The 25,627-nt window shown below is 39.0% G+C and overlaps 1 protein-coding gene across 1 annotated transcript in view; it reads right to left on the bottom strand.

The window, feature by feature from the left end:
- Positions 1-24,247, bottom strand: part of LOC127096028 (uncharacterized) — a 47,304-nt gene extending 23,057 nt beyond the window's left edge. Inside the window, exons 1-11 of the mRNA XM_051034655.1 lie at positions 23,960-24,247; positions 23,767-23,865; positions 23,348-23,464; positions 22,929-23,246; positions 22,578-22,835; positions 22,414-22,485; positions 22,038-22,333; positions 21,763-21,945; positions 14,501-14,611; positions 14,345-14,426; positions 14,161-14,256 (exon numbers count right to left, since the gene is read on the bottom strand). Of these exons, the coding sequence (XP_050890612.1) occupies positions 14,161-14,256; positions 14,345-14,426; positions 14,501-14,611; positions 21,763-21,945; positions 22,038-22,333; positions 22,414-22,485; positions 22,578-22,835; positions 22,929-23,246; positions 23,348-23,464; positions 23,767-23,865; positions 23,960-24,247 (1,920 nt within the window). The remainder of the gene's footprint in view (positions 1-14,160; positions 14,257-14,344; positions 14,427-14,500; positions 14,612-21,762; positions 21,946-22,037; positions 22,334-22,413; positions 22,486-22,577; positions 22,836-22,928; positions 23,247-23,347; positions 23,465-23,766; positions 23,866-23,959) is intronic.
- Positions 24,248-25,627: the final 1,380 nt, after the last annotated feature.

Genomic DNA, 25,627 nt, shown 5'->3' with positions numbered 1-25,627 from the left:
TAAGTCGATTTGCTTTTTCAAGCCCTCCTTTCGGATGATGAGTGTCTTGGCATATATACCAATTCACGCCTTGGTCGGTCACCTATTATATACCCAGTAGTCGGTATCCCTGGTGTTCCTTCCTTTCTGCTCCCTATTATGACCTTGGTCCCCTGTGGAGTCAGATTTTCCTGAGTTGATGTACCTTTTTCAGGTCTTTCTCAGATGTTTGGTTGATTGATATCTCTCACCCTTATACCGGTCTTAGATATTCATTCTTCCTGAGCTTGTTGTTCTTTCACCCAGTAACTGGTGTTTAGATCACATGTTTCTTTGAGTTTGTTACCCAGTAGCCGGTAACACCTCATCTTGCAGATTTTCTCCAGGAGTCTCTTTGTTAGACCTTCCCCAGTGGAGTTTCCGTTGTGATTTTACCCTTTGTGTTGTATTGGCGTTTTCCCCAATATACGCAGTTTTCCTCGGCAGGGAGATTCTGTGTGAATTTTCCCTAGTCCGAGTCCGGATTTTCATCCGAAGTATCCTTTGTGGATAGTTTGAGTCAGCTTGAGTCTTTCCACTGGATGTGTCTTCCTTTGGAATTCTTTTTCTCCCCAGTGAGGTCTCTAGTCCAGTCGTGTCTTGTTCACCCAGTGTCAGTTTTTCCCTAATTCAAAGTCGTGTCCTGCTCACGCATTATTTTTATCTTTCTTATCCCCATGAGAGTCCTGTTAGAGTCTTTGTTCCTAGTGAGTATATTACTCCGATGGATCGTCTTTTTCTTTGTGGACCCATATTCCCCACAGAGTTTTGTTTTTCATGCATACATTTGCATCATGAGGTCTCTTAGGGACCAAAATTTGTCTCATTACTGTTATTTAAGCCCATTCTACCGCGTCGAGATGAAGATTTCTTAACTTCACTTCTCCGGCTAGAATGACCTTAAATAGGGGCATCTGTAAGACCCTAATTTTGTCCCTAAGATCCCTCATGGCATCTTATCATAACATTTCATTGCCTCAAGGATTATTGTGCACCTTGCTTCCTTCCCTGTGGGTGGGTTATCTTTTTGAGAGTGATTCTTGATCACCAAGCATTCCTTGCATTTGTATGTCATTGCTTTTCTTTTTATCACTAACCAAAGGTACAAAAATATGTCATCTAACCTTTGTCTTGCAGATGAAGCAATAATAGGTCAAAGCAATCAAAGGCATTCATTGAGCAATAGATGTTGGTCATTCTTGAGATTTGGGCCCCACAATCATTCACAAGAGTTCATATGAGCTATGATGTTATTTTGAAGCAAAATCCCAAGTGGTAGAGGCTTGAATCTCATCAGAATATTTCCCAGTCAACTGAAGACCTAGAAAGTCAACTGCAAAGTCAACTATGGATTTGGAGGTGGAAAGTGATTAGAAATACTTCATTCATGTTCAAACAAGTCTCATTTGACATTTCAAACATCAACATTGAAGAATTTAAAGTCAGGTCAAAACTTTCCCAAAATAGAAAGTGACCTATAATTTGAATTTGCCAAAAATGGAAAGGTTTTAACCCAAATTCAACTTCATATTACATCATCAAGAAAGCTTCAAATGAAATATTGTTGAACATGAAAGTTGTATATCTTTCTCTCCCCTTTCAAAAAAGTCCAAGATCATCAATTTCTCATGTGTGCTTAAGGAGATATGATCAAAACATGGCAAAGTATGCATGAGACTTCAAATGGACATAACTTCTCAACCAAAGCTCCAAAATGAGTGGCTCTTCTTGCAAATTTCTCCTTTTGACCTCTAATTTCTAAATCATGCATCATATTACATGAATTGTCATCACATGATCATTTGGTAATTCATTGGTTTTTTGGAGGGAATTTTTAAAATTCAAATTTGGTGCATTGTTTGAACATTTTGCTATTACCATTGGCTCCAAAATTGGATTTTAAGTGAAATCAAAAGAATTTCGTGTACTGTTCATGCATGCACTCCATGCATAAGGGTGAAAGACCAATTTGCACATACACCTCATTTTTGGTTAATTACACTTAGCTTTGGCTTAAGCATAATTTAAACAGGATTAGCATTGCATATATAAACTAAAACCTAACTGTTTTCAGAGAGGGGTGTTCAGTTTTCAGATCTAGATCCAAAATCACAAAAAAAAATCTCTCAAACTTTCTTGCAATTTCTTCACACACAATCACTTTCTCTTGGTTGATTCATGCTTCTGAAGTGTTCTTGAGCAAGTTTGGACGTGGAACCAAAGCAAATCGTGCCTGTTTTGTTCATACTCAAAGCTTGGAGCATTAATGGCAATGTCAAATTCTGTTGGATTCAAGAGCAATTGAGCTTCAATCTCTCATTCAATCATCCATACAAGTATCATAGAAGACTTTTGGAGCATCACAAGGCCTGGATAACATGATTCAAAGGATCTGCACTTCAAGAGGTTACAATTCGCATCTCTCATTCTTGAATTTCCTTGCCATGATGTTGTAGATCTAAGTATGCTGATCATTCTGAGCTTTTAATCGTGCAAATTGGTGTTGTTTTGAGTGAGATACGATTGATTGAATTTTTTGATGTTGAATCTTGTCTTCTTCGATCCGTGCGTGTTTGATTGTTTTTGCATGAAATGTTTGTGGATTATTATTGTATGATGAAAGACCTACATGATGCTATGCTCAATTTTGATTTTTGGACACTTTGGATTTTTCTGGAAAATCCAGATGAAGATCTTCATGATCTTCATCTTCAGCGCATGAAGATTCATACATTTTCCAGTTTTCCTACGGATTTAGCTGGGAGTTCATAAGGATTACCTGCGGATTTTTTAAATGCCATGCATGCGCGTGTTTTAGGGCTTGATGATGATACGACGTCGTTTGATTGAGCGCGCCACATTTGAATTCGCATGTGCTTTGATTCCCCGCTACAACATATTTTCAAATGCTTCTCATTATTTTCCACTTTCCCTCCATTATTCCTTATATGCTTCACATGTGTTTTTTAATTTTCTCCAACTTTAAAAATTCATAACAATTTGAATATTGATCCAAAAATTACCAGGTTTTTTGCACTGTGATCCTTATTCTCTCTAGTTTTTTATCATCATGATTTTACAAATTGTGCTTGGCTGGATAATTTTTTGTGATAGAATGTTTGAACATGTATGCTTATTTGACCTTGCCATGCTTATACCTTTGTGAAATGCTTGATTCTTATCCAATGAATGTGAAACTTTGCATGCTATAACTAGACTCATTGCTTGACATTTTGGTGTTGATTTGGTATTTTTATAAATTTCCATTTCTGTTTTATGATTGTGCTAAGTTGGTGTGACAATTTGTGTCACACCTTTTGATGTTCAACTTATATGATGTGGTTGCTATGCCAAATGATCTCCAATTGTCCTGATTTTTTGTATGATGCATGTTATGGATGTGGTGAATGAGCATGAATTTTGTTGGAATTATTTGAATCATTTATGATTTAATTGAGATTTTTCATTCTGGTTGATCACATTTGAGCTTTAAACTTGCCTTGAATTTCTTTTGATCATGAAATGCTTTTGGTTAATGATATTGATGTGAGACCTTTTGGAATGTTTCAAGATGTGTTTGAAATTGATTCATGTTAAATTTCAGCTCCTGTTTTGAATTTTTTTCTCCATCTTTGACCCTAGGCTTTGACCTAGTGGTTTGTAGCTTATGTTTGAGCTTTGATTTCAGGTTGAACATCCAAGTTGCATAATTGATGATGCTCCATCACTTGAGTATTGTTGTTTGCCTTTGATTACTAACCTTTGTGTGTTTTGTAGGTTGATGTTAACTCATTTGAGTTTGACTTTTGGCTTACACATTTTGTACATTGGAATTGTTTGTTGCTTATTGACTGTTGTCTGTTTGTCTGAGTATTGTACTGATTTGTTTGATGTTTCCACAGGTACTTAAGTTGCTTTAAGTTCATTGTGAACTTTGCTTTGCTTGGTTGCTTAACCACTTAGGTATAATCTCTAATCTTCATGTAGTCTGGAAGACCTACTGTTATTGGTAGGCACATGTCTGAAGTCCTCCTTAAGAGGCAATGCTTGTGATTGTTTAATTTTTGTGCCAAGCAGGAAAAGTCCTCTTATGAGGCAATTGGTAGATAAAAGAGATGTGTAATCCATCTCCTACTACTCAGTGTGTCATTCACCTTGCTCACACCATGTGTTGATGCATGGTGAATAATAACCCAAGATCTTATAGAGTCTATTTGTGGAGAAGAGTTCCAACTTTCTGAACTCCCACACCTTCCATTGATCAAAGCTCTCCCTGACCAGGGATAAGAGCTATGAGGCACACCCCTCATCTCCTTTTCATCTGCTTCACCCTAACTCTCAATGTTAGGGTTAAGAGCTCAAAATACCCCATTCTAGTTGGCTGTAAAGCCTAACCTTGTTTGAGCCTAATTGATTGTATATAGTGTGTGCTAATTGACTTGTTTGTTGTTTACTTAATTCATCTGTGCATATCTGCTTGAGTGTGCCTTGGTGCATTTATCATTATCATTTGTATATCATTTCATAAACTTTGCTTTATAGCATCTGGTTTTGTCCATGGAGGAGGCAAGCATAAGACCATTGATTGGCAGTTGTATCCTATGATATGTTAGGAGACTAGTATAAGTCCATTGATTGGCATCTGGTATCCATTGTTTCATTTTGTTTTGGAAGACTAGTATAAGTCCATTGATTGGCATCTGGTATCCATGTTTCATTTTGTTTTGGGAGGCTAGTATAAGTCCATTGATTGGCATCTGGTATCCATGTTTCTCTTTGCTTTAGGAGATTGGTATAAGTCCATTGATTGGCATCCGGTATCCATTTTGTTTTGTGAGATTGGAATAAGTCCATTGATTGGCATCCGGTATCCGTTTACTTTGTCCATCTGTTACTTGCTTATTGCATTGTTGCCTATTCCAAAGGAATCACTTGAATCATCTACATATGATCTCAAGAGGTGAACATCTAAGAAGTTTTACTCCCTCACCCTCCCACATTTTTATTTCTTTAAACCTCCATTTGCATGTTAATCCAAAACCTGAAAACTATTGTGCAAACATCTTCATTTCTTTTCAAATTAGAAACCTAGGCCTTAGGTCTTTGATTTTCCAAACTTCATTTTCATAATACTTCTTTTGAATTGAATTCTAATCATACTTTGACCACTTTTGTGAATAATCCTAATTGGTTAATTTCACTCATTCAATTATTTTGTGGCTTTGTCCATTCTTGATAAGTTTTCATACATTAGCCATAGGTTTGATTTATCCTAGTTGGTTGATGTTAATCTCACCTTTTGTCCTTACTGATTGAATTGTAAGACTTCCTTGCTTATTATAGGGTTAACCCCTCATTAGCAAGTTGAAGCTTTTCTCAAATGGTGGACTTGTTGTTTGTATAAGGTTGAGTTTTCTCCCGTGGATAACGAAAGACCTTAGGGCTTTTGTGTTTTAAAATGAATCCACTCATACTTTTGGAAATCTTTTAGCCGAACTACGGCGTTTTGATTCTTACCTTCCATGGAAAGGTACGTAGGCAACGGGTTCATCCGTTCAAACACAAAAATAATAACTTGTATATTCTTTTCTCATCCCTTCAATCCATGTTTGCATAATAAATATTTCATAAACAAATAACATTTCGTACAACAAGTGTGAAAAGGGCTCCCTAGGAGTACCTAGGACGTTTTGGGTGCCTAACACCTTCCCATTGCGTAATTAACCCCTTACCCAGATCTCTGATCTTTTCATTAGTTTTCTATGTGTAAAACTTCTTAGGCTTTTGTTCGCTTTTTAGCCATTCCTTTGGATAAATAAAAGTGCGGTGGCGACTCGATTCTTTGTATGCTTTGCTTTTGATTTAGTCAATAAATCATAAAGTGACGAATACACTGCTACACCTGCTCCGCCTGCAGAGGTTGATAACCAATACCGAATTTGTCTTCTTTGACGGGCAAATCAACCATCTTGCCCCAGCCTTCTGCATTGCCCGAGTTGACAACCTCCCTAGCCTGTTTATAGGATGCAATCGAGGCACTTGGCTTCTTCTGCTCAGCGAAAGCCACCTTCTCAATAGCAACGGTCTCGAACGCTTGGCACAGAGTTTCATGGATCTCGCCATCCACCTCCACATACTTGAAAGAGGATAAATGACTCACCAGAATGTCCTCCTCGCCGCACGCAGTTACAATCTGACCGTTCCAAACATACTTCAGCTTTTGATGGAGAGTTGACGAAACTGCCCCAGCCCCATGTATCCAGGGACGCCCCAATAGACAACTATATGCTGGTTGAATGTCCATCACATAGAAGATAATATCAAATACCTCCGGGCCAATCTTCACTGGCAATGTGACTTCACCAAAAACAGACCGCTTGGATCCATCAAAAGCACGAACAATAAGATCACTTGGAGTGAGGACAACCCCTTCAACATCAATCTTACTCAAGGTCTTCTTGGGCAACACGTTCAACAAGGAGCCAGTATCTACCAATACATGTGATAATACGGCGCCTTTGCACTCCATGGTGATATGCAGGGCTTTGTTATGGTTACGACCCTCAGGCGTCAGATCCAAGTCTGTAAACCCCAAACCGTGCCTGGTGCTCACATTAGCAATAATACCCTCCAACTGGTTGACCGAAATCTCTTGAGGAACGTAAGCCAGATTCAACATTTTCAGCAAGGCGTTACGGTGTGCCTCAGAGCACAATAGCAACGAGAGGATAGAAATCTTGGACGGAGTTTGATTCAACTGATCTACAATCTTGTAGTCACTCTTCTTAATGATCTTCATAAACTCCTCCACGTCTTTCTCAAATGAGCCCTCGGGCGCCTTCTTCTGTACAAGTTCTTCCTCAACCACAGCTTTCTTACCCTTCGCTTTGGCAAGAGCCTCAGCATTGCTATCTCTCAAAGCCTGTGGTGCAAACAGACGACCGCTCCTGGTAAACCCTCCAGGTCCCCCTACATTGTCCACAACAGGACCAACAGTCACTGGAGCTCTACTTGGCAAACCAATTGTTACTGGATACTGATTAACTGGTCTGATTTGACTTTCCGCCCTTCTGTTATTGCGATAAGCATTATCATATTTCCACGGCACAACCCTACTATTCTCAACAGACCTTCTTCCAGAAGAAACAATAGTAGTGGGAGCACTGATAGTTACTGGAGCAGAAATGGTAACAGGAGTACCAACGGTTGCAGGTGCACTAACAGTTCTCTGGCCACGTCCAAAACCCTCGGACGGTTTGAAATAAATGGTGACAGTTGACACCACCCCACGTTCTTTCACAGCCCTAGCAAACTGCAAACAACCCTCATCAATCAAACCCTAGATACCATTCCTCAACTACATCCAACCATTCTCTGAATCTTCATAGTCTGAACAACCCTTATCACAGCCCGGGAACACTCCCCCATTCAACAGACGCTCTTTCACCACAAACAATGGTGTCTGAATCTCATCAACATCAATTACCAAATCCAAGGCCTCTCCATCTTCCACACTATTCACCCTGGGACCACCATGCTGGGGCATAGGGTTATTCACAACATTAGGCACAGGAGCAAAATTGATTGTTTTGGCGTCAATCAAGTCCTGGACCTTATGATGAAAAGCCCGATAGTTCTCAATATGGTGCCCCGGTGCACCGGAATGGAAGTCACGTCGAACGTTGGCATCATACCCAGCAGGTACCTTCGTCAACGGAGCCATAGTGCGCAATTCAACAAACCCCAACCTGAGCAATTCGGGCAGCAACTCAGCATATGTCATAGGTAACGGGTCGAAACGACGATCGGGCATTCTCTGTCTCGGCTGAAATGAATGTCGTTGTTGTTGTTGTGGTTGTTGTGGCGGTGGTCCTCTTTGTTGTTGCTGTTGTCATGGTTGAGGTGCTGGAATGGTTACAGCAGCCACCTGGCGATATTTCCATTTGTTCACACTTCTTCTATGATGTACAACATTAGTTTCCCCCTCTCTCCTGCGAGGTGCCCCGGCAAATGGTTTCTTTGAAGACGAAGAACCGGCATCCTGAATCTTTCCGGCTTTAATGAGGCTCTCTGTTCTCTCTCCACAAATTACTACATCAAAGAAACTACCGAACGAGCAACTTCCCATCCGGTCCATAAACACTCCTTGTAAGGTCCCGATGAACATATCGGTCAACTCCCTCTCCAGCATAGGAGGTTGCACCCTCGCAGCTAATTCCCGCCATCTCTGGGCGTACTCCTTGAAACTTTCGCCTGATTTCTGACACAGGCTCTGTAACTGAGTTCGGCTCGGCGCCATATCCATATTGTGCTTGTATTTCCTCAAAAAGGCTTCCCCCAGATCTCTTCAGCTTCTAATGGATTCTCTTTTCAACTCCATGTACCAATCCAAGGAAGCTCCAGACAAGCTATCCTGGAAAAAGTACATCCACATCTTTTCATCGTCCGTGTATGCGGAGATTTTTCTGTAATACGCTTGCACATGGGTGCGAGGACAAGAAGTACCATTATATTTATCAAAAGATGGCGCCTTGAACTTATAAGGAATTCTCAAACCCTCCACCAAACCCATATTCGTCACGTCAAACCCCAGAGAGTTCTGACACTCCATGGCTCTGATCTTCTCAGCTAGGGCATCAACTTTTTTGTCCCTCTCTTCCACTCTGACAACCTCGTCTTCATCACTGAGCAGGGTGAACATATCTTCCTGCCGGTCTACCAACGGAGCAAGATGGCGCACTAGAGCACGGGTCATTCTGGCATTAACAGTCTCTACAGCAAGAGGCTGTCCATTAATTCGGATTCCCCTCAACTCATCACCCACGGCATAATCATTGACGGGAATGGTAGCAGCAACAACATTGTCATTCACAGGGACACCCACTGGTGAAGCACGGCTGGGAGGCGGAATCACAGCTTCCTGTCTCTGAACCAAAGCTCGAAGCTCCTCCTGACCTTGCGCAACCCCTTACATCATATTCATAAACTGGGCCATGTTAGCCCACATCTCAGCCAACTCAGCTTGAATTTGATCCATACTTCTCCGTTGATTCAGTCTTGTCGCGTAGCGGTGCGGACGTTGATCAGCAATCCTGCCTGAACAGGAACCAGAGTGAGAAGTCTCGTTCAAGAACACCTGTAATGCAAAAATGATATGTGTATGATGCGTGTGATGCGTATGCAGGTTAACATTTCTTTTTCTATGCATTATTATTAATTTTTTTTTTGAAAATAAATACGCTATGATGCAAAATGATGAAGCCACGGCAGGTTGGCTGAGTATCTCCTGGCACAGGATCAAAACTTCGGCATGAATTCGGCACCGGAAACCACAGATCAAAGTCATCTGGAACCCAAAGTCATCGGGAGCCTAAACTTCAGAACCAAGTCACCATCTGAGGAAGTACCCTCAAATTCAGCCCAGGGATCCAAAATAAACGGAATCCTCTGATCCATTCCAAGGTCAAACCTCCGGCGTCCAGAAATAAAGACCCATAAGTCTATCTGAACCAAGGTCACCATCACAGAATCACTGATGGAACCGACATCTGTAAGGATCAAACCCTCCCCTCACAGGTGAATTCTAACAAGGTCATCCTAAGGCGGATAATGGTCTCGACAATCGGGCAAAGATACTCAACGGGTTTCCCTTTCGGGTGTGCCATTGTAGCTCTCTTAAGATCGTCTAAACCAAAGATCCGGGAAAGAAAGGTCACCGAAGTCAATAGCTCAGATGAAGTGACTCAACCAAAGTGGATACTCCACAAAGGAAGAGCTCCCTCAACAGAACCTCGTCCGGCTTGTGGTATGTCACGTCGCAAAAAACATGTTGACCTAACATGAGAGGCAACATGAGACCACACTAAACCTAGGTGTATACTCGGGCCTGGGTTTTAGCCCCACTTAGAACACCCACCCCAAATCAGAGGAACCAACCTGTACAAAATCCAGCATAATGATAACATGATGCATGCAAACACATATGCACATATATACAATCACAGCATAATAATGAATGCAATAAATAAAGCAGTAAAAGCAACCACAACTATCCTAATGAGCGCTAGGAGTGACTCGCTTAGGGAAGATGGACCAGCAAGAGGTCAACTTCTATAAGTCCCCAGCAGAGTCGCCAGCTGTCGCATTACGCGAAAAATCGGCGGGAAAACGAAACAACAGAGCCGCCACCGTGCGTTATTTATCCCAAAAGAGGGAAAGGAAACGCTCGAAGTAAACCTGGAAAAGACATGGTCTCGTGACCAGAGAGAGATGGGATCGGGAGTCGGTTATGCGAAGGGAAGGTATTAGCACCCCTACGCATCCGTCGTACTCGACGGGATCCACGCTCAGAAAGATAGAAGAAAGGTTGCTAAAAACTGCTCACAAACATTGCACACACGCTGGAGACAAACACAGATGAAGGACGGAAGAAACGGGACTCGGCAGGATATCGCATCCTGGGCCTACGTAGTCTGTCATACACAGACATCAGAGTCGACGTAGTTCGGGGACAGGTGAAAGTGTGCTTGCTAGGATGTCGCATCCTATGCATACGTATCTTCTCTAACCAGAGAAAGAATCAGAGCACTCGTAGCTCGGCTAACGCACGCCAAACAAGACCACACAGGAAACCGACTGCCAATCGCTGGACTTACGTCAGACTCCACACAAACAGGCAAACATGGAAACCGAATGCCAATCGCTGGACTTACATCAGACTCCGAACCAACAAACACACACACAGGAAACCGACTGCCAATCGCTGGACTTATGTCAGACTCCAACAAGCAAACAAGAGACAGAAAACCAACTGCCAATCGCTGGACTTACGTCAGACTCCAACACACACAAAGGGGTGAAAAAGAAAAAGGACGCCCGGAGAGATCAGCTCATCTCCTGCCTACGTACCTCATCTGGTATGAGGATCAGGGTGACGTAGTTCCCCTTAACAGGGAAAGAACTTCTAACCTAACCAGAGACAAAGGGGGATAAAAAGCTACTAGGTAGACTACGACTCGAGCCTAGAAGTTGTCATGCATATGATCCCTATGTTGAGGTTTCTATCCTAACTTGCACAGGCAACAAGCTAGCCTAAACAACACAACAAAGAAAACACAAGCACAAGAGCAAGCACACACACTATATGCAAACAATTGGCTCACACAAGGCTAAGCTTTAGTCAAGGGGTCATGTCAACCTCGACAAATAAGCCAACTGGAATGGGATGTGGTTAGCTCTTAACCCTAACATTGAGAGTTAGGGTGAAGCAGATGCAATGGGAAGTGAGGGTAAGACCTCACAGCTCTTATCCCTGGCCTGGGAGAGCTTCAAGCAATGAAAGTGTGGGAGTTCAGAATGTAGGAACTCTTCTCCACATGACTGACACAACAAGATCTTGGGTTCTTATTCAAGATGCATCAACACATGGTGTGTGAGCAAAGTGAATGACACAACTGAATAGCAGGGGATGGATTGCACATCCCTTTTATCTGCCAATTGCCTCTTAAGAGGTCTTTACCTGCTTGGCGCAAAATTAAACATCCACAAGCATTGCCTCTTAAGGAGGGCTTCAGACAGGTGCCTGCCAAAGTAACATGACAGGTCTTCCAGACTACATGAAGATCAAGAAATTATACCTCAGTGGTATGCCAACCACAAGCAAGCAAAGCAAAGTTCAAATGAACTTAAAGCAACTTAGGTACCTGTGGAAACATCTAAACCAATCAGTACAAAGTTCAGACAACACTCAACAGTCAATATCAAACAGACAACCCAATATGCAACACATGAACCATAAGCACAAGTGAATTGTTCTCAAAGCCTACAAAACAGCAAGTGTTAGCTAACAACAATAAATGATCAAGCCCAAATGAAGGAGCAACATCAATCATGGAGATGCACACTTGAACCTGAAATCACAACTCAAATGTGAGTAACAAACCACTAGGTCAAAGCCTAGGGTCAAAAGTGAATCAAAAATCCAAAACAGAAGCTCAAACTCAACATGAATCATGTTTAATCAATCAAGAACATGTCTTAAAAAGAACCAAATCATAATCATCAAGCAAGTTCATTTTATGTGCAAGAGAAATCAAAGACCAATTCAAGGCATCCAAATGATCATCATGAATGATAATTCCCAATCAAAACATAAATGATTCAAATAATTCTAGAAAAAATCATGAGTAATCAACACGTCTAACATGATTATCACACAAAAAATCAGAAGCATTAGAGGTCATTTGGCATGGAAATCAAATTGCACAAGTTGAACAACCAAAGGTGTGAAACAAATTGTCACACCATGCAAACACAAGCATAAAATAGAATTGGCACATGAGAAAAATACCAAACCAAGCCTAAAACATCCAGCAATGTGTCTAGTATCAGCATGTACAATTTCAGGTCCATTAGATTAAAATCAAGCATTTCATGATAGAAAGAGTAAGGCAAGGTCACAAATGTACATGTGTTCAATCAACCTAGAGAAAATAAAATTCCAGCCAGGCACAACTTTCGAAATCATGATCATAGAAAACTAGACATTCTAAGGAACATTTTGCAAAAAATTGGAGATGAATTGATGCATTTTTCAATTTGTTATGATTTTTATAAGTTATATGAAAATATTCGAAATTAAAATGATCACATGCATGAAATAAGGAGGGAAATGGAAAAAATGAATGAACATTTGAAAACTTGCGCTCGGCCAGAATCGAACCTAGTCAAAATTTGTAAGTGGCGCGCTAATTACCAAAACGCCACCGTTTCCTCTAAACCCTAAGTTGCATGCAGAAAATCCAGAAAACGTCGCTTGAAACCGACGCAAATGTCCAGAAAACCGACGTAAATGTCCAGAACGCATGCATCTTCATCTTCTTCATGAGGAAGAAGATGAACATTCATCCAAATTTTCCAGAAAATCTAGATTTCACCAGAATTCAAAAACAAATACATTATCATGCAGTATTTTCAATGGTGAGCATAGATCACACTACGCCAAAAAAGACCTATGAGAGCGCTTTTTTGGCCTTTAAAAGCGCTGCCGTAGGTGGCGCTGCTATAGGTTTTAGCAGCGCTTTTTGTTTACTAAAAAGCGCTGCTAAAGGTTGTCAATAGAGAGCGCTTTTTAGTAAAAAGCGCTGCTAAAGGTGGTATATAGACAACCTTTAAGAGCGCTTTTTACTAAAAAGCGCTCTCTATTGACAACCTTTAGCAGCGCTTTTGAGTAAAAAGCGCTCTTAAAGGTTGTCTATATACCACCTATAGCAGCGCTTTTTACTAAAAAGCGCTCTCTATTGACAACCTATAGCAGCGCTTTTTAGTAAAAAGCGCTCTCTATTGACAACCTATAGCAGCGCTTTTTACTAAAAAGCGCTCTCTATTGACAACCTTTAGCAGCGCTTTTTAGTAAAAAGCGCTCTCTATTGACAACCTTTAGCAGCGCTTTTTACTAAAAAGCGTTGTCTTTTCCTCTAGTAAAATAACAAAACGCTGCCTTCAGTTTAAGCCTACCATTTCAACCTGTAATATTTTTTGGGAATAATCCCATAAACCTGTAAATCAAGCCTCTCTAATTCAAGCATTTGGAGTCATAATTCAAGCATTTGTAATTTTTTAAACCAACACAAGAATGAACACATTTGGAGTCATAATTCAAGCAAACCAACACAAGGATAGATAGGCACTGAACACATTTGGAGTCATAATTCAAGCATTTGTAATTTCTTAAAGCAAACCAACACAAGAATGAACACATTAATCTATCCATGAAATTAAAGATATCACTAAAATTATAAAGAACTATACACAAGTCAAAACTAATATGTTATACGGCCTATTTGGAGTCATAACTAATCTGTTAAAAATATAAAGAACTATACACTTGCCAACCAGAAACCATTCTTCATCAAAGTATTCATGTTATTTTGAAACCATTATATACTAATTAATCTTTTCTCAATAAAATATTGACACAATTCCTCCTTGATTTGTTCCAACTGCAGTCTCGTGTAATGAGCACACTTGTATTCATCAAAGTACTACATAACAAAACATAATATGCATGATTTAGTTAAAAGTAATAAATAATATGAAATATTCGATAAATATTAAAACAAATCCTAAGTTATAAATCCATACCGTGATTGGAATCTCTATTTGATTCATATTAATGATTTCCCTCATAAACCTCATTACAAAGTATCCGCAATCGATACCGTTGCGCTGTAGAGGACACTACATAGAAAAAAAATAAGAATGTATAGTTATCTTTTCTTATCAAGTAGCATCACTATTATAAGCAAAATTGTGAAAATTAAAGTACCTGCACTTTTATCCACGTAATGTTGCTGGATTTAGTACGTGGTACTCGAGCTTGTCTTTGAGATCGGAACACTTTTATTGATCTAACAAAATAAAAACATATATTTAGAACAATCTCACATAAATATACACGAATATTTAGAACAGTCTCACTTACGTATCAACTAATTGCTTCATATCCGGATAATTTGTCCATTCACCATCTATCGAATTCAGAAAATATACCACTTCTTTTAAAGGATCAATAGCAAGCAACAACCAGTGACACCTATAAATTAAAACAAAAGTTTATATGGAAATTTTTTACGTAAAAGAAACAATTAAAGATTAGAATAAACTTAGAATTAAAATCTAACCCTGAATTATACGGCCAAAGATACAAGTTGTTTGTACTGCTGGCCATGAATCTCTTGACTAAGTACTCTCTACATGAATCCGGTTCCCTACAAATTAATGCTTTGTTGACCAGGGAGGAAGACACGAAACGGAATCTGTTTGACAATTGATCATTCCCGCGCATGAAATTGTCATACAAGAACCTTCAATAAAAACATAATAAACATTAGACTATTTTTATTGAAATGTGTAAATAAATTGTTCAAGTAATTAAATAATATATATATCGGATTACCGGATGTATGTGTGTATAACACCGACGCCTAATTCTTGATGCCGAAAAATATGTTCCAGATCTTCTTTTCCGATTGTTTCAGTGCATGAATAACCAAAGATATCTTCCTCCATATCCAGTAAGCGAATAGCACCAGCTGTTGCCATATCTGATGAGTCAACAAGTGTTTCAAGAGATATCTGGTATCGAGGCACAAAAGCACCTTTTTTTGGCAAATAAGTCACTGGAAGATCCCTTTTGTTTTTCTGTCGACTACCAATTTTCTGGCTCAGTTGTTGTGACCCTTGAGCAAATACCTATAAATCATATAACATAGGTAAATTATAAAATCATGCATTTTTTGATTCGGATCATATAATTAACACTTTCAATATACCTCTTTTTGTGATGCAACAGACTCGTTGTGCCGCAAAATCCCTTTATCCTTAGATGCGGGTTTTGTAGGCGTCTAAAATTACCATGTAAAAAAAATTAACTTAACGGTTCAGAATTGACATTTGAATACTAAAAGATTCATAGTGGTTTTTGAATTCAACATACCTCATCATCAATGAAAATGAGATCCAAGGGCCATGCAACAAATGATCCTATTGCATCTCGCAGCAATGTTGTCTCTGAAACAATGTCAGGTATCGGTAGCAACGCATCCTTATCTAATACAACATCAACTGATACTTTAAGGTGTCCATCCGGGAGCGGTCTATGGTGAAGTAAATCTCCCGAAGTGTTGTGCACTTTTCCCTTGCCAACTAGGCGATAAGTCGGTGACGATAAGTATAGCTGACAAGATGAAATGCCCTAAACCAATAATAAATATGTTACTTTTAATGTGTATATATTTCAATTAACATAAATGTGCTATTTTAATTTCAAAATAACATATATAATTACCTCGGGAAATTTATTTTGACAATTGATACTGGCTTTCTCACTAGTTTCTTTCAACTGTGAACTGCACTTTTCCATACACCTATATCTCTCATTATCCTTTTGCAATTGAAGAACTTGCGCTTGTAATGCCTGCAACGTCTCCATCACTTCTTGATTGCTAGGATTTCTTCTCCTTGGATTCTTATACAAGGAAGTTGGAGTACAACCATGCCCTTTACCCCTCACCCGACCGGGATACTCAGGAACATTTAGTGCTCTACTAAGTACGCTCCTGTTCTCCTGGTCCTCAGCTGTGCTTATCGATTGAGATAGGGTCTCCTGAAATTCATTTACATATCGGAAATTATTAGTGGAGATAAAAAAATTAATTATATATTATTAAACTTTTGATTTAATTAAAGACACAATGTTCTACTTACACATTCATCATAAATATGTTGAACGTCATCCCTAACAGTTCCATCCTTTCCCACACGAGCTTCTTTCCACAAAACATGTGGCGGAAGTGATGTTGCGTCACTTTTCGTCTCGTCTAACTACGCATTGACACAAATAATAAGATAATCAATTATAACACATTGAGACAATTAATAAGATCGTAGCATTTTTGTATACTTACAATTTTTTCCTCTAAGCGTGCATATCCCAAACGCCCTTTTTTGTATGCATACGTGGGATTTGACCCATAAGTCCATCTGAACCAAGGTCACCATCACAGAATCACTGATGGAACCGACATCTGTAAGGATCAAACCCTCCCCTCACAGGTGAATTCTAACAAGGTCATCCTAAGGCGGATAATGGTCTCGACAATCGGGCAAAGATACTCAACGGGTTTCCCTTTCGGGTGTGCCATTGTAGCTCTCTTAAGATCGTCTAAACCAAAGATCCGGGAAAGAAAGGTCACCGAAGTCAATAGCTCAGATGAAGTGACTCAACCAAAGTGGATACTCCACAAAGGAAGAGCTCCCTCAACAGAACCTCGTCCGGCTTGTGGTATGTCACGTCGCAAAAAACATGTTGACCTAACATGAGAGGCAACATGAGACCACACTAAACCTAGGTGTATACTCGGGCCTGGGTTTTAGCCCCACTTAGAACACCCACCCCAAATCAGAGGAACCAACCTGTACAAAATCCAGCATAATGATAACATGATGCATGCAAACACATATGCACATATATACAATCACAGCATAATAATGAATGCAATAAATAAAGCAGTAAAAGCAACCACAACTATCCTAATGAGCGCTAGGAGTGACTCGCTTAGGGAAGATGGACCAGCAAGAGGTCAACTTCTATAAGTCCCCAGCAGAGTCGCCAGCTGTCGCATTACGCGAAAAATCGGCGGGAAAACGAAACAACAGAGCCGCCACCGTGCGTTATTTATCCCAAAAGAGGGAAAGGAAACGCTCGAAGTAAACCTGGAAAAGACATGGTCTCGTGACCAGAGAGAGATGGGATCGGGAGTCGGTTATGCGAAGGGAAGGTATTAGCACCCCTACGCATCCGTCGTACTCGACGGGATCCACGCTCAGAAAGATAGAAGAAAGGTTGCTAAAAACTGCTCACAAACATTGCACACACGCTGGAGACAAACACAGATGAAGGACGGAAGAAACGGGACTCGGCAGGATATCGCATCCTGGGCCTACGTAGTCTGTCATACACAGACATCAGAGTCGACGTAGTTCGGGGACAGGTGAAAGTGTGCTTGCTAGGATGTCGCATCCTATGCATACGTATCTTCTCTAACCAGAGAAAGAATCAGAGCACTCGTAGCTCGGCTAACGCACGCCAAACAAGACCACACAGGAAACCGACTGCCAATCGCTGGACTTACGTCAGACTCCACACAAACAGGCAAACATGGAAACCGAATGCCAATCGCTGGACTTACATCAGACTCCGAACCAACAAACACACACACAGGAAACCGACTGCCAATCGCTGGACTTATGTCAGACTCCAACAAGCAAACAAGAGACAGAAAACCAACTGCCAATCGCTGGACTTACGTCAGACTCCAACACACACAAAGGGGTGAAAAAGAAAAAGGACGCCCGGAGAGATCAGCTCATCTCCTGCCTACGTACCTCATCTGGTATGAGGATCAGGGCGACGTAGTTCCCCTTAACAGGGAAAGAACTTCTAACCTAACCAGAGACAAAGGGGGATAAAAAGCTACTAGGTAGACTATGACTCGAGCCTAGAAGTTGTCATGCATATGATCCCTATGTTGAGGTTTCTATCCTAACTTGCACAGGCAGCAAGCTAGCCTAAACAACACAACAAAGCAAACACAAGCACAAGAGCAAGCACACACACTATATGCAAACAATTGGCTCACACAAGGCTAAGCTTTAGTCAAGGGGTCATGTCAACCTCGACAAATAAGCCAACTGGAATGGGATGTGGTTAGCTCTTAACCCTAACATTGAGAGTTAGGGTGAAGCAGATGCAATGGGAAGTGAGGGTAAGACCTCACAACTCTTATCCCTGGCCTGGGAGAGCTTCAAGCAATGAAAGTGTGGGAGTTCAGAATGTAGGAACTCTTCTCCACATGACTGACACAACAAGATCTTGGGTTCTTATTCAAGATGCATCAACACATGGTGTGTGAGCAAAGTGAATGACACAACTGAATAGCAGGGGATGGATTGCACATCCCTTTTATCTGCCAATTGCCTCTTAAGAGGTCTTTACCTGCTTGGCGCAAAATTAAACATCCACAAGCATTGCCTCTTAAGGAGGGCTTCAGACAGGTGCCTGCCAAAGTAACATGACAGGTCTTCCAGACTACATGAAGATCAAGAAATTATACCTCAGTGGTATGCCAACCACAAGCAAGCAAAGCAAAGTTCAAATGAACTTAAAGCAACTTAGGTACCTGTGGAAACATCTAAACCAATCAGTACAAAGTTCAGACAACACTCAACAGTCAATATCAAATAGACAACCCAATATGCAACACATGAACCATAAGCACAAGTGAATTGTTCTCAAAGCCTACAAAACAGCAAGTGTTAGCTAACAACAATAAATGATCAAGCCCAAATGAAGGAGCAACATCAATCATGGAGATGCACACTTGAACCTGAAATCACAACTCAAATGTGAGTAACAAACCACTAGGTCAAAGCCTAGGGTCAAAAGTGAATCAAAAATCCAAAACAGAAGCTCAAACTCAACATGAATCATATTTAATCAATCAAGAACATGTCTTAAAAAGAACCAAATCATAATCATCAAGCAAGTTCATTTTATGTGCAAGAGAAATCAAAGACCAATTCAAGGCATCCAAATGATCATCATGAATGATAATTCCCAATCAAAACATAAATGATTCAAATAATTCTGGAAAAAATCATGAGTAATCAACACGTCTAACATGATTATCACACAAAAAATCAGAAGCATTAGAGGTCATTTGGCATGGAAATCAAATTGCACAAGTTGAACAACCAAAGGTGTGAAACAAATTGTCACACCATGCAAACACAAGCATAAAATAGAATTGGCACATGAGAAAAATACCAAACCAAGCCTAAAACATCCAGCAATGTGTCTAGTATCAGCATGTACAATTTCAGGTCCATTAGATTAAAATCAAGCATTTCATGATAGAAAGAGTAAGGCAAGGTCACAAATGTACATGTGTTCAATCAACCTAGAGAAAATAAAATTCCAGCCAGGCACAACTTTCGAAATCATGATCATAGAAAACTAGACATTCTAAGGAACATTTTGCAAAAAATTGGAGATGAATTGATGCATTTTTCAATTTGTTATGATTTTTATAAGTTATATGAAAATATTCGAAATTAAAATGATCACATGCATGAAATAAGGAGGGAAATGGAAAAAATGAATGAACATTTGAAAACTTGCGCTCGGCCAGAATCGAACCTAGTCAAAATTTGTAAGTGGCGCGCTAATTACCAAAACGCCACCGTTTCCTCTAAACCCTAAGTTGCATGCAGAAAATCCAGAAAACGTCGCTTGAAACCGACGCAAATGTCCAGAAAACCGACGTAAATGTCCAGAACGCATGCATCTTCATCTTCTTCATGAGGAAGAAGATGAACATTCATCCAAATTTTCCAGAAAATCTAGATTTCACCAGAATTCAAAAACAAATACATTATCATGCAGTATTTTCAATGGTGAGCATAGATCACACTACGCCAAAAAAGACCTATGAGAGCGCTTTTTTTGGCCTTTAAAAGCGCTTAAAAGCGCTGCCGTAGGTGGCGCTACTATAGGTTTTAGCAGCGCTTTTTGTTTACTAAAAAGCGCTGCTAAAGGTTGTCAATAGAGAGCGCTTTTTAGTAAAAAGTGCTGCTAAAGGTGGTATATAGACAACCTTTAAGAGCGCTTTTTACTAAAAAGCGCTCTCTATTGACAACCTTTAGCAGCGCTTTTGAGTAAAAAGCGCTCTTAAAGGTTGTCTATATACCACCTATAGCAGCGCTTTTTACTAAAAAGCGCTCTCTATTGACAACCTATAGCAGCGCTTTTTAGTAAAAAGCGCTCTCTATTGACAACCTATAGCAGCGCTTTTTACTAAAAAGCGCTCTCTATTGACAACCTTTAGCAGCGCTTTTTAGTAAAAAGCGCTCTCTATTGACAACCTTTAGCAGCGCTTTTTACTAAAAAGCGCTGTCTTTTCCTCTAGTAAAATAACAAAACGCTGCCTTCAGTTTAAGCCTACCATTTCAACCTGTAATATTTTTTGGGAATAATCCCATAAACCTGTAAATCAAGCCTCTCTAATTCAAGCATTTGGAGTCATAATTCAAGCATTTGTAATTTTTTAAACCAACACAAGCAAACCAACACAAGAATGAACACATTTGGAGTCATAATTCAAGCAAACCAACACAAGGATAGATAGGCACTGAACACATTTGGAGTCATAATTCAAGCATTTGTAATTTCTTAAAGCAAACCAACACAAGAATGAACACATTAATCTATCCATGAAATTAAAGATATCACTAAAATTATAAAGAACTATACACAAGTCAAAACTAATATGTTATACGGCCTATTTGGAGTCATAACTAATCTGTTAAAAATATAAAGAACTATACACTTGCCAACCAGAAACCATTCTTCATCAAAGTATTCATGTTATTTTGAAACCATTATATACTAATTAATCTTTTCTCAATAAAATATTGACACAATTCCTCCTTGATTTGTTCCAACTGCAGTCTCGTGTAATGAGCACACTTGTATTCATCAAAGTACTACATAACAAAACATAATATGCATGATTTAGTTAAAAGTAATAAATAATATGAAATATTCGATAAATATTAAAACAAATCCTAAGTTATAAATCCATATCGTGATTGGAATCTCTATTTGATTCATATTAATGATTTCCCTCATAAACCTCATTACAAAGTATCCGCAATCGATACCGTTGCGCTGTAGAGGACACTACATAGAAAAAAAATAAGAATGTATAGTTATCTTTTCTTATCAAGTAGCATCACTATTATAAGCAAAATTGTGAAAATTAAAGTACCTGCACTTTTATCCACGTAATGTTGCTGGATTTAGTACGTGGTACTCGAGCTTGTCTTTGAGATCGGAACACTTTTATTGATCTAACAAAATAAAAACATATATTTAGAACAATCTCACATAAATATACACGAATATTTAGAACAGTCTCACTTACGTATCAACTAATTGCTTCATATCCGGATAATTTGTCCATTCACCATCTATCGAATTCAGAAAATATACCACTTCTTTTAAAGGATCAATAGCAAGCAACAACCAGTGACACCTATAAATTAAAACAAAAGTTTATATGGAAATTTTTTACGTAAAAGAAACAATTAAAGATTAGAATAAACTTAGAATTAAAATCTAACCCTGAATTATACGGCCAAAGATACAAGTTGTTTGTACTGCTGGCCATGAATCTCTTGACTAAGTACTCTCTACATGAATCCGGTTCCCTACAAATTAATGCTTTGTTGACCAGGGAGGAAGACACGAAACGGAATCTGTTTGACAATTGATCATTCCCGCGCATGAAATTGTCATACAAGAACCTTCAATAAAAACATAAGAAACATTAGACTATTTTTATTGAAATGTGTAAATAAATTGTTCAAGTAATTAAATAATATATATATCGGATTACCGGATGTATGTGTGTATAACACCGACGCCTAATTCTTGATGCCGAAAAATATGTTCCAGATCTTCTTTTCCGATTGTTTCAGTGCATGAATAACCAAAGATATCTTCCTCCATATCCAGTAAGCGAATAGCACCAGCTGTTGCCATATCTGATGAGTCAACAAGTGTTTCAAGAGATATCTGGTATCGAGGCACAAAAGCACCTTTTTTTGGCAAATAAGTCACTGGAAGATCCCTTTTGTTTTTCTGTCGACTACCAATTTTCTGGCTCAGTTGTTGTGACCCTTGAGCAAATACCTATAAATCATATAACATAGGTAAATTATAAAATCATGCATTTTTTGATTCGGATCATATAATTAACACTTTCAATATACCTCTTTTTGTGATGCAACAGACTCGTTGTGCCGCAAAATCCCTTTATCCTTAGATGCGGGTTTTGTAGGCGTCTAAAATTACCATGTAAAAAAAATTAACTTAACGGTTCAGAATTGACATTTGAATACTAAAAGATTCATAGTGGTTTTTGAATTCAACATACCTCATCATCAATGAAAATGAGATCCAAGGGCCATGCAACAAATGATCCTATTGCATCTCGCAGCAATGTTGTCTCTGAAACAATGTCAGGTATCGGTAGCAACGCATCCTTATCTAATACAACATCAACTGATACTTTAAGGTGTCCATCCGGGAGCGGTCTATGGTGAAGTAAATCTCCCGAAGTGTTGTGCACTTTTCCCTTGCCAACTAGGCGATAAGTCGGTGACGATAAGTATAGCTGACAAGATGAAATGCCCTAAACCAATAATAAATATGTTACTTTTAATGTGTATATATTTCAATTAACATAAATGTGCTATTTTAATTTCAAAATAACATATATAATTACCTCGGGAAATTTATTTTGACAATTGATACTGGCTTTCTCACTAGTTTCTTTCAACTGTGAACTGCACTTTTCCATACACCTATATCTCTCATTATCCTTTTGCAATTGAAGAACTTGCGCTTGTAATGCCTGCAACGTCTCCATCACTTCTTGATTGCTAGGATTTCTTCTCCTTGGATTCTTATACAAGGAAGTTGGAGTACAACCATGCCCTTTACCCCTCACCCGACCGGGATACTCAGGAACATTTAGTGCTCTACTAAGTACGCTCCTGTTCTCCTGGTCCTCAGCTGTGCTTATCGATTGAGATAGGGTCTCCTGAAATTCATTTACATATCGGAAATTATTAGTGGAGATAAAAAAATTAATTATATATTATTAAACTTTTGATTTAATTAAAGACACAATGTTCTACTTACACATTCATCATAAATATGTTGAACGTCATCCCTAACAGTTCCATCCTTTCCCACACGAGCTTCTTTCCACAAAACATGTGGCGGAAGTGATGTTGCGTCACTTTTCGTCTCGTCTAACTACGCATTGACACAAATAATAAGATAATCAATTATAACACATTGAGACAATTAATAAGATCGTAGCATTTTTGTATACTTACAATTTTTTCCTCTAAGCGTGCATATCCCAAACGCCCTTTTTTGTATGCATACGTGGGATTTGACGCTCTCTCACGATTTGTGGCACTCACTTTCTTGAAATTTTCGTCTCTTCTTTGGGCTACAAAAGCAACCCATTCTTCTTCTGTAATGAAGATCGCATACTTCACTGGATATTCCGGATCATATTCAACAAAAAAATTTCTTTGTCCTTAAGATACTTGTTTGTTAAAAACGTTCTCCACCCTCTGTGTCTTTTTTCCGGCCAATTGAAGTATATACTTTTTTCGGATAGTTGTATCTTCAATGTTAAAAGACCTCTACGAAAAAATATTGGAATAGAGTGTGTTAGTATAAGTAATTTAAACACATTATCGTCAATATAAAGAAAATATAAACAATCATATATTGTACCAGTATCTCAGTCCAAATCTTATCTTTAGCGCTACCCAACTCTTTATTACTCCATCTTGTAGCAGTGATTGGAATGTGCATACGAACAAGTGTACCAATGTAGCTTGCCAACTTTGCAGCATTAGACCCAATTAGTTGGTTATCAGCATTCCAATTTACATTATATGTTACTGCTTTATCTCTATCACGAATGATACTCTTCATAATAGTGATGCCTCGTGTAATTTCTTTTTCTGAAGTATCATCAGGAGCATTTGCATCTTGTGAGTTTTCTTGATCACTAGCCATTTAACCTGTAATAAAGAAAAAAATATAAAAATGAAATGAAAAATATAAAAATCCATAATCAATAATCCATATATATATTGAATAATATAAAATGACATAGGCTATAATTAAATTTTCTTGAATGACATAGGCTATAATTATACTATTACCTTTTTCAGTAACGTCTCTTTCTTTTCTTGGTAGGAATATGTTCTACTTTTCTTTTAACAACGCGGACGGTTGGATTGATCCAAATACCCTCATTATGATCATTTCTAATACATGATTCATTCTCATTTTGATCATTTATGGTAAAAGATTCAATCTCCATAAATAACTAAGTTCATACTCAAGCATTCAAATATCAAGAATTACCGGTCAGATAGAAAATCCCTAGTCCTAGGTTATTTTTACTATCCAAAGTTCTTATCCAGATCAATGAATAATCGCTGTCCAGCTTAAACTATTCATATTAATCATCATTCGTTGGTCCGACGAATAAAGCATAAAGAACGGTAATAAGAACAAATCAACGGAAAAGAAGAAATAGTCAATGCATTCATAAACATAAAATCTGTCACATTCAGAGTCAGGGCCACCCCCCTAGCAATGGGGGGTTTAGCTACTCATAATCGAAATAAAAACAAAGATTAACATTGTTATCATTACAGAATTTCGTGAGGAATCAATCTTCAATCGTCGGAAAACTCTTGAACATATGAATCCTTTGATAATCGTAGAGTCTCCAGCTCTCAAAACGCGTCTTTTTTCTCTCCAAATCGTCCAAAACCCCCGGAAAATCGTGTTCTCCCCTCTAAATAGCTATGCAGTTGGGCTTTTCCTGATTTTGGGGGTCATACGCGTATTGCCCAGTCTGATATGCGTATTGCCCAGTCTGGTACTCGTACTGCACGTAAGCCAGCCTCTGATACGCGTATTGCCCAGTCTGGTACGCGTATTGCCCAGTCTGGTACGCGTATCACCAGTTTGGTACGCGTATCACCAGAAGCTTGTCTTTTTGCTTGATTTTCAACCCCTCTGGGCATTTGCGTATGCTACGCGTACTGGGAAGGTCCATACGCGTATCAAGTAAGGCCATATGCGTATGGCCAGTAGGTTCTCCAAGAATTTGGTTTTTTCTTCCGTTTTCTTGCTCGGGCTTAATTTAGCATCTGACGTTTGATTCCCTGAGCTTCTAGACTACTTTTTGACCTGCTAACATACCCAAAAGTGTAAAATATCCTCAAGAAATTCATAAGTAACAACATACTTCATATTATAGAATTGAGCTTATATCTAACTAAAAATGCTTCAGTTTACGCAGTTTACCTGACTTATTTACGGTTAAATAGTGGAATGTCTAGCATAAATGGTGACTGATCAACTATCTACTAAAAGAAG

The sequence above is a fragment of the Lathyrus oleraceus genome, chromosome 6 (assembly GCF_024323335.1).
Source record: "Lathyrus oleraceus cultivar Zhongwan6 chromosome 6, CAAS_Psat_ZW6_1.0, whole genome shotgun sequence".
Classification (NCBI taxonomy): domain Eukaryota; kingdom Viridiplantae; phylum Streptophyta; class Magnoliopsida; order Fabales; family Fabaceae; genus Lathyrus; species Lathyrus oleraceus.
Note: the sequence above shows the minus strand (reverse complement) of the source record. Positions and strands in the feature narration are given on the sequence as shown.